Source organism: Manacus candei, unplaced genomic scaffold (assembly GCF_025592945.1).
Source record: "Manacus candei isolate 608988 ecotype Guabito, Panama unplaced genomic scaffold, ASM2559294v1 h1tg000002l, whole genome shotgun sequence".
NCBI lineage: Eukaryota > Metazoa > Chordata > Aves > Passeriformes > Pipridae > Manacus > Manacus candei.
In genome coordinates this window covers 3,418,941-3,434,356 of record NW_026138050.1, presented here as the reverse complement: position 1 = coordinate 3,434,356, position 15,416 = coordinate 3,418,941, and the positions used below count along the sequence as shown (strand labels likewise).

Here is a 15,416-nt window from a genome sequence, read left to right as displayed (position 1 = left end):
CCTGCAAGAGATGACAGTTCAGCACCCCACTGCAGCAAACCTCAGCAGAGGGGTTGCCACAGAGAGGGAAGACACAGCTAAAGATGCTGAAGCAACAGCAGGGTCTCTGTTGGAGTGCAATACCTCACACATCCTTTCAGGACCATGATAATATTCCATGCCCCCTACCTTGCAGGAGTTTGAGACTGTGATAAAAATATATGCTATGTGTTCTCTTCCAGCCTGGCTTTGCCACTCCCGGGGTCAGGAGCACCGGCCAGCCCTGCACAGACCAGAGCTCAAACAGCTGGTTTTCCAGCTTAAAGACAAACATGTAATCTCTCCTGGACCCTCAGGAGTCATCCCTGCTTGCTGCCAGTTGGGTGATGGTGACACCCTGTAACCCTTCCTACAGCCACCGCAGTGGGGACAGTCCCACTCAGCACTGACCCTTACAGAGCCAGGCTCTCCATTCCTTGGCCTGGAGGATTGGCTCTTGATTTCCTGCAGGATCCAATGTGATCCCTGGCACAGCACAGGCACAGCAAGGGGAGCAGCACCAAGAGCCACAGCAAACCCCTCAGCTGGGTTCAACCCCACAAGTCCATGCTACAAGCACTGCCCAAGGCTGTGACAGAGAAAAGCATGGCACACAGGGCACACAACAGGCACCAGCTGAGGTTCCCCAGAGCAGTTTGGGTTACCAGGCTCCTTCCCTCTTTGCCATCTTTCTAGAGAGCTCCTCAAACAGGAATAAATGCCTTTTGCCACCAGGACCCACCACAGCTCCATGAGCCACCTCCCTCGTGGCCCAGGCAGCCAGGCACATACCTGGTGGCCTGTGTGGCCAGCAGCTGCAGCTTGGGGTTGTTCCCATTGATGCCTTCCACGATCTCCTCCAAGGACAGCTGAATAATCTGTGTCACAGGGAATGATTCACAGTCAGACGGGGAGCCGGGACTCCCTCTGGTTTAATCTCTGCAGTCAATCAGCTGTCTAGACCCGAGTCAGTCACCACTTCATATCTAAGCACTGTCTATTCTTTATGCAACACAGTTTCGAGATGAGGCAGAGAATCCACAAAAGCCTTCAAGGCAACTAATGCTTATAATCAAGCACTGAAAGAGTCCCTGACACACCATAATGGGCCTTCGAGCTCAGTAATTACCCCTCGCTGTGCAGGGAGCCAGACAGGAGCTGTGCCAGCTCCCAGGGAGCCAGAGCACCAGCCTGTTCTACCTGCCATCAAGGGAGGCCAACAGGACATCATCTCCATGAAAAATAGCAAAGGCAGAGGCCAGGCAGTCTGAAACACTCCCCAGCACTGGGCATGGCAATCAGGAATGGCACCAGATACTCAACCCAGGTCACACCGGCTGGACTTGGTAGTGGTCTAAGTAGGGGATGATAACTACTGCACTGATCCTGCCCAGGTGCAGAGGACCCAGCACTCACCTCATGTGTCCTGTTTTGTCCTGGAGGGACATTCTCATCCTTCACAGGAAGGGACACATTTCTGCGCTTCAGGATCTGCTCATCCTTCTTGGCCTTCCTCAGCATAACGCTCATCTCCACCCTCTGCATCCGCAGGGCCTGGAGGGGAGAGGGGCACCATCCCAACAGTCTGCATCACCCCATTCCCCAGGGAGTTCATCTTTGCAACCTTCTGCCCCACGTTTCCCACAGGAGGAGTGCAGAGAGCCAGCATCTCCTCACTGTGGCCTGGAGAGTGATGTAGGAGATGGGGCAGAGTAAACCTCTCCCTCAGTGCCTCCCAAGGACATGAACTGCTGGATGAACCGACAACCAGTGGGGGTTTTTAAAACTAAATTTGCTGAACTTGAAAGGCAAACCCTCATCTCCTCTACTGGCTTAAAGCAAGCTGACAGATCCCATGGTCTGACATCCCATACCAGCCCCCGCTCTGCAGGGATAACTGCTGCAGAGAGCTCAGCAGGCTGGGGCTGAGCCACCCCCTTCCCCAGCCCAGAGTCACCCACATCCCCCCTGCCTGTGTCACCACACTCCCTGCAGCCCAGCCAGCTCCACATCACATCTCAAAAGCCACCTGAGCATCCCAGCTGGCAGAGCCATCCCCCTGCTCCCCCTTTGCTACCCCATACAGGTAGATTTGAGAGCCATGGGCCTTCACGAGAGTCTCCACCTGTTGGAAAGGGGAACAGGCAAACCCCAGTGGGCTCTGCCGTGGCCCAAAGGTGCTGGCACAGGCAGGTGGGTACTCACAGCTGCATCCTTGCCCTTGTTCTTGAACTTCCTCATGCGCTGCTCCTGCTTCCCAACCTCCATCTCTCAGCAGGGTTGAAAGAGGTGCCAGCTGAACGTCTTCACTTGCTCTTGGGCTTCAGGACAGAGCAGGGTCAGGTCACAACTGCCCAGCAGCATCCACTGCCATCCACAGAGGGGGCTGGGACCCCCCCCTCCCACCAGCAGCCTGTGCCACACATTTCCATGCCACACTCCCACCGAGGGAGATGCTGCAGGTCCCGGTAGGATCCTCACACACTGCAGCTGAGCCACTGAACTACATACAGGCACAAACTACCACTTAATATCAGGCTACAAAAATTACAGCTGATGCTGTAATCCCATGAGGAAGCCAGACACAGGCTTTCTGTGGTTACAGAAACACCACCTTCCTCTGGCTCTGATCCTGGGCCTTTTAGTCTTACTTTGACACACAGCCCAAGCCTAGTAGAGCCTCTTACCTCCAGAAAGATCAGCTCAAGGACTGATTTAAGGACACAGCCACATCCAAGCTTCTCACCCCACCACACAGCCCAACCTGGCCCCCTACATCAGCACCCTAAAGTAAGGAAGACCCACAGTCACATGCAGAGGCATAAAGTGACCAAGTTCAACTGAGGAAGGAGTTCTTCTGGAAATACAGCAGCTAGTGCAGATTACCAGGTGAGCAACATTAAATAGGGACAGGTGAAAGTCCTTTCTAAGCCCCTCCTAATAAAAGCCACAGACAAAACATGAGCTGGCCTTCAGAGAGCTTCTGTCAGAAAAAACAAGGCTTCCACCCAGGAGAAATGGAGATGTTTTCAGACACCATCACAGGACCCCTAAACCCAGGCTGTGCATCAACACACTCAGGGACTGATCATACACAGATGGTGCCTCCTCACCTTCCCTCCAGGCTCACAGCCAACAACTGCAGCTCAGACCAGCCTCCAAGAGCTCCCTCACACCTCATTCTAAGTTTAAGTTTTTGGTGTTTGTTTTTTTGGTTTTTTTTTTTTCAGTCCTCTCTCTTTCCTGTCCCAGCAACTAAGGCTGGGATGCAGCTCTTTATTCCAGTTACTCAGCTGCACAACCTCCTCAGCTCACAGAGGGGCCAGGATTAGCCCCTACTTGGCTCAAACCAACCCCCCCCCCATAGCCTTAACCCTGCTCCAGCCTCCCTTCCTCTGTTTCATAACAGAGCAGAACAGCAACACCCCAAAAAGCCTCTTCTTTTGGAGGAGCTTTCTCCACCCCCATCTCAGCAGAAGAGCAGCACAACCCACCCACTGACACCAGCCAAGCAGGAGACCCAGCACAGCCCCAAACAGCCAGGAGAGTCCAACTAGCAGCCCCATCTCAGGGCACAAAGGAATAAACAAGCACCCACACCACAAGGAGGAAAAGCACTTACCACAACTCACTCTCATGCCCCACCACCCTTCAACTGCCTCTTTTATTGCCCCTGTGGAGCCACGTTCCCCCTCAGCTCCTCTCCAGGATTGGCTCTTCCAGGACAGCCCCTGTTATCTCCACCTGCTCCCTCATCATGGCCACCAGGATGCACCTGGAGGAGGATGGATGCTGATGGCTGCCCTGGGCCACCACTTACCCCCCAAGACCTCCTCCATACATTTATGCTTTGCCCACTTTGGCCTTGTTTTTGGCCAGACCCTTGGTGGGTGATGCCAGCCTGTACCTGTGCAATGTCCTGTGACACTGGAGGCAGTCTGGGCGCTGCCACCCCATCGCTGTGCAAGGCACAGGCAGTCTGGGGATGCCCCTTTTTTTGTCTGGGTAGCTTGTGGGTGGTGCTGCAGGCCAGGAGAGCAACATCCTTCAGTTAGCAGGGCCCAGGACCACAGAGCCAAGGGGCAGCTGAGGGGAACAGGCTGCAGAGGTTGCAAATGAGCCAAGACAGGATTAAGAAACTTGGAGCATCAGCAGGTGCTGAGCTGCTGGCTGGCACAGGCAGAAGGTGGCAAGGAGAGAAACCAAGCAGGAACCCTTTGTCTTCATGAGTCCTTTAGATTTTGGCCAGGAGCTGCTGGGCAGCTCATGTCATGCTGCGTTCTGTGCCCGTTGCAGTGTTCTGTGCCCAACAGTCAAGAGATTGTTTGCATTTCACAGAAAATGCTGAATTGGAAGGGTTCCACAAGGATCCACAAGGATCATCCAGTCCAACCCCCAGCCCTGCACAGGACCGTCCCCAAGAGTCACACCCTGTGCCCCAGAGCCCCAGACACCCCTTGAGCTCTGTTAGCCTTGGTGCTGTGCCCACTGCCCTGGGGAGCCTGGTCAGAGCCCAAGCAGCCTCTGGGGGAAGAACTGTTTCCTGAGATCCAACCTGACCCTGCCCTGACACAACTCCAGGCCATTCCCTGGGTCCTGTCCCTGGTCCCCCCAGAGCAGAGCTCAGGGCCTGCCCCTCCTCTGCCCCTGCCCAGGAAGTTGCAACTGCAGTGAGATTTCCCCTCAAGTCTCCTCTTCCCCAGCTGAACACACCAAGTGCCCTCAGTGTCCTCACATGGCTTCAAATCAAGGCACTTCTCCATCCTCATTGCCCTCCTTTGGACACCCTCTAATGGCTTCACATCTTCCTCATATTATGGTGTCCAAGACTGCCACAATATTCAAGGTGAGGCTGCACCAGCTCGGAGTGGAACCACTGCAGGGCCAAGCAGGGCTTGTTTGCACCACTGCAGGCGGTTTTGGGGATCTGAGGTGTTGAAGGCACCCTGGATCTGCACACCCTCTACTCCATCTCCCATTTAACACAGCCCCATGAAACCCACCCCGTCCAGCTCCCTGTGTGCAGAGGTGCCAGCCTGGTCCAGCGGGCAGGGAAGGGAGGAGCAGTGCTTCCCAAGTGGGTAGGGAAAACAGCTATTACAATATTTAATTAAAACCTAATTTTAAACTACTTGACATCCTCTTTCTGCGAGGGTGGTGGGGAGCACAGAAATCCCGAGCTGCAGGAAGGTGGGAGCGAGGTGGGAACAGCACCCACCATGGGGGTCTGCACCCCTGGACCCCCACACCCTGCAGCCATGTACACAGAGCCATTTCAGAGCAATTTACAGCAGCTCAGGGAACAACTAGTTCACTGTGTGATTATTTCCAGCATGGAAATACCTATGGAGACAGTGCAACACCCGGGCTGCTTTAAGTCGTGGATTCAAATCCTGGGGGGTCACACCAATTCGGCATTTCAAGGCAAATAAAAAGAGTTGTAGCAAGCTTTGTGTGGAAGGTGATGGGGGGAGGTTTGAGAAAAGACCTTCAGACAAATCTGTGGTTTGGAGGCGTTAAAAAGCCAGTTGTGCTAATCCTGGCTGCTGTGTTTTTAAGCTTCAAGTGCCACCGGTTGCATTATCTTGTTTCTTGGCTGCTTGAGACAGGAAAATTACATTTCAATTGCTTTTTAATTCAGCTTAATCTGGTGCAAAAGTTAGCGTGCACCCTCTAATTTTGTTTTCTGAGCGGTTTGTTTCCACTAATTCCTAATCAGCCAAGACTAAATCAAAACAGGCCTGGCTCAAGCTGAAATAGATGAGTCCTTGCAATTTTGCCAAGCAATTTAATTAAATTGGCTTAAAATCACCCCCCCAAGATCAGTGGGGGCAGCCTCCTGCACAGGCCAGCCCCTAGCTTTTGGTCCCCTGCCTGGAGAGCTGTCTCCCAAGGTGCTGCAGGGTGTGAATGTGGAACAAGGCTGTGAGAGGTTCATCCTTATCCTGGGCTGCTCTTTTTCTCCCCACTCCTTCCATTCCCTCTCCACCTGCCAAGCACAATCAGCCCCATCCTGTTCAGTTCTCTGTCACTGCCAGCACAAGGAGGGAGAGGATGGGGAGAGAAAACCCACGTGTCAGTGGATGAACATCCCCCTCCCTGTCGGTCGCTCCAGTCCCTGATGGCATGAGAGGTGGCACTGCCACCCACGAGCAGGCTGAGGGTGAGGGGGGCGATCTGAACCCGTGCTGAGGACACAGGCAGATCAATATTTGGGAAAGGGAACAACCACTGGGGGGAAAAAAGTTTTGGTTTGCAGCATAATAAGAATGTTTCACAGCTAATGGAGAGCAAAGGAGATAAAACCCTAAATCTAAATGACAATGTCCCCTGAGCTCAGCCTAGTGCGCTCAAGCTGAAAATCCACATCATGACAGGTATGAAAAGCTGTGGTTCTAGTTCAGAGGGGTTCTTTTGACGCTGTTCTCCCACACCCTACCACCCTTCACCCCACCACTGCACCCTGGTGAGGCTCTGACTGGGGCAGACTTGAAAACACCCGTTTTAAGCCCAGAGAGAAAAACCCTGATTTTCCGTCCTCCGTTTTTTTTCATGTTTCTTGAGTAGGTTCACCCTCACTGCCTGCAGAAAAGATGCCAGTCAGGAAAGGTGGCATTGGTGCGTGGCATCTCTGTGGCAGGGTGAGACAAGGCAGGAACATCCTGCCAGGATCCACTATGGGATGCTGCACAGGCACAGCAGCTGGTTGGAGCAGCCCCTCCATGAGAGGAGAACCTCAGCTGGTGGACAGGGAGCAGAGGGAGGGATCCCTGTGAGCCCCCAAACTTCTGCTCTCACACAGCGTCTTCTCCGTCAGCAGTAATGTAGTTCCATTAAATTAACACCAACAAATTATTTTTACCTATTAGTTACAGTAACAGCGAGGAAATATCCATGTGGGCTCCTGAAACAGCTGATGATGTAACTGCTGGTGGTTTATAGGATCATCCTGAGTTGGAAGGGACCCACAGTCCAACTCGTGGCCCTGCATGGGACACCCCCTGTCCTGTCCAAACACTCTGGCAGCCTTGGGGCCGTGCCCACTGCCCCGGGGAGCCTGTTCAGTGCCCAACCACCCTCTGGGGGAAGAACCTTTTCCTAATATCCAACCTAACCCTCCCGACACAGCTTCATGCCTTCATGGATGTGGGGCACTCCCAAGTGTGGCGGGGATGGGGCCTGGAAATTCCTCCTTTTTCAGTTGGGATCCACCCTCCTGGCACACAGTGCCAAGTCCACAGCCTGCACCGGTCCCTCCTGGAGCAGCAGACACCAGGCAGCCCGTGCCCTCCCCACGGCCAGGAATCAGCTCCCTGTCGGTGCTGCTGTTGGAGCAGGGGCCGTGGGCGGGGGCTGGGATGTGGGAGCTGCTTTGTGCTTTGTCACAGGGTGAGTGACAGCCCCGGGCCGTCACAGTCGGTCTAATCGGGACATGCAGAAGGTGCGAGAAGGGATTTATTGTTATCCCTGCCTTACTGCTGAGCCAGAGGCAAAGCCAAGCACTGCAGCTGGATTTTCTGAGGCTCAAGGTGCAGCTTGTTGTTTCCTCTAATTTCGTGTAGCAGCCTCAAAAATGAGGTCCTGCTTTTCTCCTCCTCTGGTTTTCTCCCACTCCCCTGATTTTCTCCCCCTGCTCCTCTGCAGCTGGGGAGCCATGGAGATGTCAGTTCACTGAATCATACAGAATCACAGAATGGTTTGGGTTGGAAGGGACCTTAAAAGACCAACCAGTTCCACCCTTTGCCATGGGCAGGGACACCTGCCACTAGACCAGGTTGTTCCAAGCCCCATCCAACCTGGCCTTGGACACTTCCAGGGATCCAGGGGCAGCCACAGCTTCTCTGGGCAACCTGTGCCATTGTCTCAGCACCCTCAAAGGGAGGAATTTCTCCCCAACATCCCATCTAATCCCATCCTCTGTCAGTGGGAAGCCATTCCCCCTTGTCCTGTCACTCCATGCCCCTATCCAAAGTCCCTCTCCAGCTCTCTTGGAGCCCCTTTAGGCACTGGAAGGGGCTCTAAGGTGTCCAGAGCCTTCTCTTCTCCAGGCTGAAAATCCCCCAGCTCTCTCAGCCTGCCTCCCCAGGATAGAAAAGAATGAGGAAGAAAAAGAGGATGAGGAGGAAAGAAGTACAGTTTTCCATCAATTTGGTTGAAACAACTCCTGCTGTGGCCATGGGACCAACTCTGGTGCTTTTCAAGGCAAAGCGTTCTTCAGTGCCTTTTTCCAGCCAAGAAGGGGGATCACTCTGAGATGCAGGTGATGAAAAACAAAAAGAATCACATTGATATTGTACAGAAGAGATCTATATTTATTGATAAGGAAGCCTGGAAGAGTTGGGAATTCCCTGGGAACTAAGGCAAAGGGAATGTCTGTGCAGGAAGACAGTAGTGTAACACCAACTGATTATCCCATCAGCTGGGCTGGAGTCGGTGGGAGCCTCAGGAAGGAGAACAGCAGCAGGGCTGAGTGTGAGCTGTGGGAGCTCATTCCCACTGTCCAAAGGCAGCTGTTAATGTCCATTTGGCTGTGCTGTAAGCGGATGCCCCAGAAAACCAGGACAGCCCTGGAGTGCCTGTAACTCCACACCAGGCTGAACGTTAAGGAACTAATTTTAACTTCTAAGCATCCTCCTTTCTGCCAGCCACGAAGGGATTAGAGTAACAGTTTTTGAAATTACTTAAAAATAACATCAGACTTAATCAGAGCTATTTATTAAATCCATTATCCTCTGTCAGTTATGGGACACTGATTCAGCTGTGGAAACTATAATCACCTGTGGCCAAAAACCTCACTTTTTTTTTTTTCTTAAAGGGCCCCAGTAATAATTATTCTTTTAGTCCTTGAATCTGTAACTCAAGGAACTGAAACAGAGAAATCTATGGTAAATTTGGGGATGAGGCACAACAGTGATGGAGAAACCTTGGAATTACTCAAAAAACCCACATAATTTTGTATAAATCATGCATGGCCTTGCTCCACAGCACCTAGAAGGAAAAAGGCTCTCTAAAGGAGTGGAATACCTTGTAAATCATGCAGGGAAGAGAAACCCCATGAAAACACCAGAAAATCCACATAAATCATGGGGTCTTGAGCCTCTGGATGCCTCTTTGCTGTCAGGGAGTCCATGTGCAGCTTAATTAGACAAGGAGATGAGCTTTCCTGCTGCCAGACGGATGCTCACCTTGCTCCAGCACCCCTGATTATCACAGCTGAGGACAGCACTTCAACAGAAATTAGTGTCTTTGTTTAAAATGTGTATTTAGGGGCCTTCCTTTGAAAGCCATGCTCAGAAAATGCTAAAAAGAGGATTCGACATGCATATTCCACCTGATCATAGGAGCTGAAGATAATTTTTGCTAAGCCTGGAGGTGATGTTCATCTCTGAGCTGCTTCACATCTCACACACACAGACACTGATTTGGTAATGAGCTTCCCACTGACAGAGGGCAGGGTTAGATGGGGTACTGGGGAGAAATCCTTCCCTGTGAGGGTGGGGAGGCCCTGGCACAGGTTGCCCAGAGAAGCTGTGGCTGCCCCTGGATCCCTGGAAGTGTCCAAGGCCAGGTTGGACTGGGCTTGGAGCATCCTTGTCCAGTGGAAGGTGTCCCTGCCCATGGCAGGGGGTGGAACTGGTTGGTCTTTTAAGGTCCCTCCCAACCCAAACCATTCCATGACTCTGTGATTCTACAATTCCTTACACTGAGTGCTGTGATTGAAAATGTGAGCACTGAAAAGTTGGACACCAGGAAGGCAGACTTGAACTCTGCTTTCCTGTGTGTGTGCCCTTCCCTGTAGAGTTTTTGATCACATAATTGCACAGACTGTCTCCTGCAGGATCTGTGACTCACTGAGCACCTGGTGGGATTTGAAAGCCCCTGGCATTGTCCCCATCAGACCCTCTGTGCCTCACGAACAGCGATGTGCCCTTGTTTGGTTAGAGCCTGGTCCTGTCTCCGCACAGACAACACTCCCTCCAGCCCTCACAGGAATACACTGATCCTCCCCAAGCAAGAACAGACAACAGCTGAGAATGAGGATGCAGCTTTCATTATTTTTTAAATGACTAATAAATGCAAAAACATCTTGCTGTCTCCTGGGGCAGATCTTTATATAACCCTGTGATCCTTCAGCAGGGCTTTCCGATCCGGATTCCGTTCCTCCCCAGACCACCAGGGATCAGTTTGCTGCTGGTGCTGAAATGCAACCCTGAAATGCAGCATCCAAACTGAATTCCTTGTTATTCCAAGGCTTGCCACTTCAGCACAACGGCTGAGGCTCTACAGCAAGCCACCCCAAAAGTGGGTTTGTACCCCCTCTTCCTCTCCTTGCCCTCCTCCAATTACAAGCTCCTTTTTTAATTGGGAATATCACTATGGACACCTGGGCTGCTGTGTTTAGCCTGGTATCCCTGGCAGCACTGAGGGAGAGACCAGAGCCTTTCTTACATGTGGTCTGTATTATATAGGGGGACATTCAGAACATATGGAGGAAATTCTTCCCTGTGAGGGTGGGGAGGCCCTGGCACAGGTTGCCCAGAGAAGCTGTGGCTGCCCCTGGATCCCTGGAAGTGTTCAAGGCCAGGTGGGATGGGGCTTGGAGCAACCTGGTCTAGTGGAAGGTGTCCCTGCCCAGGGCAGGGGGGTGGAACAAGATGAGCTTTAAGGTCCCTTCCAACCCAACCCATTCCGTGATTCTATATGGGCTGCTCTGCCCCTTATCTGAAGACCATTTTCCAATCTGAATCATGGTTATGCTTCCCATCCCTTCAGGCAAGAGGGCTGGACTCTCAGTCTCACTTTAACATGATGAAGGAATCTGTGTCAGGGCAAGAAACTGAGCCCACACCAAAGGCAAACATCCTGCTCAGACAACTCCCTCCCGTGACCCGCTGTCTGCAGAGCCTGCTGTGCGCTGCTATCGGGACACGTCACTCCACAATCTCTCCTTCATTCTCTGAGGGAACCTTCCAAAACCCCCCTTCCCAGATAATATAATCTGTGGCTGGGTGAACCAGCTGCAGCCCAGCCCAGGCTGTTGCAGCAGGAGCTCCAGTGCAGTGATGTGCTGGAGCAGGCCAGGATGGGGCCTGGGCTCTGGAGACTGCAATGGCACACCATTAAACTCATCCAGAGGCATCCTAGGAAGCAGAAAGCAATTTGGCTGAGTCCTGGCTGTTGCTGATCTGTCCATGGGCTTAGTAAGCCAACAGCTATTTCAGGTTTGCCATTTTGCCCTGTCCCCCTTCATGGGGAGATCCGATTGCTGCCTTTGCAGCCCACGTGGTCAAAACATTGATTTATTCACATTACACATGAGCAAACAGGTCAGAACCCATTACTTATTTGATGCATTTCACGTCCTTCTCCAAGATGCTTGGCTGAGAACTGTTTACAATCTTCATTCACAGATTTAAGGTTTGAAATAATTACCTGAAAAAGCCCAGAAAATACGACTTGCTCCGCACAGATTCCTGAGGAGTTAATCACAGTTCCCAGCGTTCAGGACTCAGGCTGGTCATGGTTTCTGTGGTATTATTCTGCTCCTGACGGGACATGCTGAGTTCCTAGAATCAGATTTTCAGGGTGAATAGTCAGTTACAAATTCAAGAGGTGGGTGTAACACGAACTCTCTAATTTTCACCTCAAAGCAGTTGTTTATCTGAATCTTCCTGCTTGGAAACTCTATCCCAAGTGTATTCACCCACAACACCCACAATGGCAATACTGGCAGGGTAACCACATCCCAAACGCTCCAGCTGAGGCAAATATAGCAGGGAAATACCTAAAGCAGATACAGGAGCTGTTGTCTTTCATGTCTTTCAGGGCAGTTCATACCCACCAAGTAACCAAAACGCACAAGACGGTAACACAACAACAGCTTTATCCTCTCTGCTTGCAGCAAACACACAGAATTTGTTTGTCTTAAACATGAATTATTTTAAAATGAAACTTTAATTCCATCAGTAATGTGGCTGCTCCTGCCAAGGGTTCAGTCTGAGGTTTGCCTGCCAAAGATCAGCTCCGAGGAAATGTGCTGTTCCACCCTGGCAAGAAGGACATGGCCAAAAAGGTGATTTTGAATGGAAGTTTCTTTATATTGTCTTTCTAATTCAGCCTCTTGTCCCTACTCTCCAGCAGCTGAGTTCATAGAACACCCTACAAGGCAAGACAAGAAGAAATCCCCACCAAACAAAGTATTATCTGACCTCTCTGGAGGGATCAAAGCTTCCCAATCAGGCTCCCAGCATCACTGGACTTACAGATAAGGAATGTGTGGTCTCTTTTAAGATGCAATTGCTGGCTCAGGTCCTTTGGATGGCTCTGACAGAGCTGTCCAGCCCTTGCAAACACAATTCCAGGACCTTGGGTTTAACCTGGCAGGTACCTGCTGTGTGTGATGGCTGGGAAGAGGTGTGGGATGGAGAGCAGGAAGGGCCATGTGGCAGAAATGACAAGCAGAGGCCTGCTTGTGTATGTGGAACCCATCTGGATTTATATTCACTGTGTTTTATAACAGGTAGGCTTGAATTCACAGGTATTTTAACCATAAGTTTATTGAATCCCACGTGATTTTGTGGAATTTCAGAGTGTTAACTCACCCCCAGCTGTTGGCATGGCCTTACCCCTTCCTTGACCTTTGGGAATACATTCACGCCCAGCTTTTAAAAACATACACAGTCTCTGGGAACCTAAACAACACAACTGAAGGCTGCCTTCAGAGAAGCTGAGCACCAGTCACTCCTTCTGGCTTCAGACTGAAAGGCCAGAGCAAAACAGACTTTTTGTAGGTACTTTGAGTGCCAAAAAACAGGCTGACACTGAGTGAACAACTCTGAAGCTGTGAGTTGTCGTCACGCCCTGCCTCAGTTTCCCCAGCTTGGAAAGGATAGTGAGGCAAAAAGAATGGAAAGTTCCATAAAAATCTGAGACCTGCACCCAGGAAACTGTCTGATGCCAGGATGAACTATTTTGTCACCTGCATTCATCTTTTGTAGCTGTTTGGTTTAATGTTTTATAGCTCTGTTTCGGAGACCACGTCAGTCCTTGTGCTTGAGGGAGGTGACAGGTTAATTACAGACCTGAGCCAAGCCTCAAATATACATTGCAAATCCAGGCATCTAAACCCAGCCTGTCTACAGATTCAGCTGTGTAGACTGAGAGGGGAAATGATTGCTGAGCTGTTACTTTCCTTATCTCTGCCTGATCAAAGAGGAAATGGACACAGGACATTTCTCCTTCCTGCTTTCCGGGTGAAATTCATCCCAGAGCAGCAGATTGCAGCTGGCAGTGTTACACCAGGATCTTTTTGAGCCGTGAAACCAGTTTCCAAAGGTGCAGCACTGCTGCCTTGGAGTCCTTGCACACATATATTTTTAGACCATCAAGGTTTTCAGGAGGATGGTGGAGAAATGAGATCCCCAGAAGAACCAGTGCCATCAGTGCCTCCAACCAGTGCCAAGCTGACTTCAGCCCAAGCAGTGGCCTCTAAGCCAGGTTCTGGTGGCCAGAATTCCCCTTCCCAGCCCAGGGGCTTCTCCTCCTCTCCTCAGTGACTCCTGAGCAGGCTGTGAGTCACAAGCCTGGTGCTCAGCATCGCTTGGGGCTGCAGAGGTGGGACAGAGAGCAGCCCTCGCCTGGGCAGTGTGTCCAGCAAAGCCACAGCACAGCCCCTGCTCCCTTTAATCATGGGAGTGATGAAATCAGCTTCTCCTCTGCGGGGAGCAGCGGGTTGGGCAGGTAGGGCAGGTCCCCGGGAGGCACATCTTTGGGTGCTGGACACGCTGCTCACCAGCAGCAGCTTGGCTGTCGCCTTGACAACATTAAAGCTGGTTCAGATGTGTGGGTGGGGGAAGGAAAACTGCCTGGAGTGTGGGACACAGACAGCTCCCAACATGGAACAGGTCCCAAAAAATGCAAAGCCTTGGGACATGAGTCATGTCCTTGAACTCCCCTGCTCCCTCCCCTGGAATGGCTTTGCCACAGGTGTGCACTCAGGTTGTGACAAGGGAGAAACCACCGAGGGCCATGGGAAGTGGATGTGCCATGGGCTCTCCTGGTAGTTTTTGATGGCTGATGAACCAGGTCCTCCCTTTCAGTCTTCCAGTGTCAGCTCCTACCCAAGCCACTTTTCCCTGCCTGTCTGTCACTTGTTAAAGCAAATGGCAAACCACCAGAATGTTTGGGTTTTCTGCTTTTCTCTGCTCTCTCTTCAAATAAATTCCCTGCATTTCTTTTTCCCTGTTCATAAGACAGAGGGGGATCTTGATTTGTGGCTGCAATGAACCCACACTCACACAGAGCTCTGGGGGCTCGCAGGTGGTCTGGAAATGGGAATAAATAGCAGTGGGAGGACTAATCACAGTGTTGGCAGAGAGCATGGAGATTCCTGAGAGAGCAGCCTCAGGGATCCTGAGCCAGGTGGGGTTTCCCAGCACTTTATTTCCAGCAACCTGCAAAACCAAAATGTAGTAAAAAAGTGTTTTATCTGGGTAAAATATTGTGAAGATCAAGTTCTCCAAATAATAAAAGAGAAATAAGCACCAATGATCAGGGAGGGAGACCTGTTTTTTTTTCTCATGATAGGAATGAGGAATGTTGTTTGGTATCAAATAGAAAGAATCCCTCCATGCTGATGGCAGCTTTTAAGACTGAGAGCAGTCTCCTCTCCTTTCTTTTTCTTTTTCTTTTTTTTCTTTTTCACCCCCCCTCCCGACTCCACTATGGGGGTCAGTAAAACAATTCTGAATTTAAAGACATAAATAGCAGCTACATTTGGCCTCGCAGCAAAAATCCTGTTATTCAAGCCTTGTGGGATTCCTTCGGTGGCTTCCTATTCCTCCTTCCAGCTTCCTCACCGCCAGACCTCTGGATTGTCAAGCCCCAGCCTGTCCCTCTGCGCCTGTTTCCTCCTCCTCAACTTCTCCCCCCAGGCTGTCCCTATCCCACACACATTCCTAGCCTGTCTTATGCTGCCCTCTATCCTTGGAATAACCTTCCTCCTCCTCCAAGCAATAAACCTCACTCCTCTCTCCCAGCTTTCTGCCTGCAGACCTCATCGTTGTCCAACCATTCCCCCGTGGGTCTCTCAATCCTGGAACATCCCAAAATCTCTTTTCTAGAAGACTGAAGGACTGAGCACAGCAATACAGTTTGCATTTGCTGTTCCTTCTTGGAACCGGGATTAGCCAGACTCCCGCCTGCCCCAAATCCACACGGCTGGACCCCCGTGGAGAGCCTTTGGCAGGGCTAAACCTGAATGGAATTGCTGCTCACAGCAGTAATTCGGCTTTTTGTGGGAGCTGACTGACAGAAAATGTATTTACTGGGTTGCTTTGGATGGTGAGACGTTGAGCTCAAGTCGTGCTCAAAGCCCAAGGCTTCAGTGTTGAGCATCC

General features: G+C 51.3%; 1 protein-coding gene across 3 annotated transcripts in view; it reads right to left on the bottom strand.

The window, feature by feature from the left end:
• KPNA7 (karyopherin subunit alpha 7) overlaps nucleotides 1–15,416 on the bottom strand; it is a 47,737-nt gene that overhangs the window by 5,990 nt on the left and 26,331 nt on the right. Inside the window, exons 3-6 of one of the 3 annotated variants that reach the window (XM_051778291.1) lie at nucleotides 11,452–11,585; nucleotides 2,224–2,339; nucleotides 1,435–1,572; nucleotides 811–896 (exon numbers count right to left, since the gene is read on the bottom strand). In XM_051778291.1, coding sequence (XP_051634251.1) covers nucleotides 811–896; nucleotides 1,435–1,572; nucleotides 2,224–2,286 — 287 coding nt within the window. In that variant the 5' untranslated portion in view covers nucleotides 2,287–2,339; nucleotides 11,452–11,585. Of the gene's footprint in view, nucleotides 1–810; nucleotides 897–1,434; nucleotides 1,573–2,223; nucleotides 2,340–11,451; nucleotides 11,647–15,416 lie in introns of those variants that run through there. The other 2 variants (XM_051778301.1, XM_051778310.1) reach the window with 2 other exon arrangements.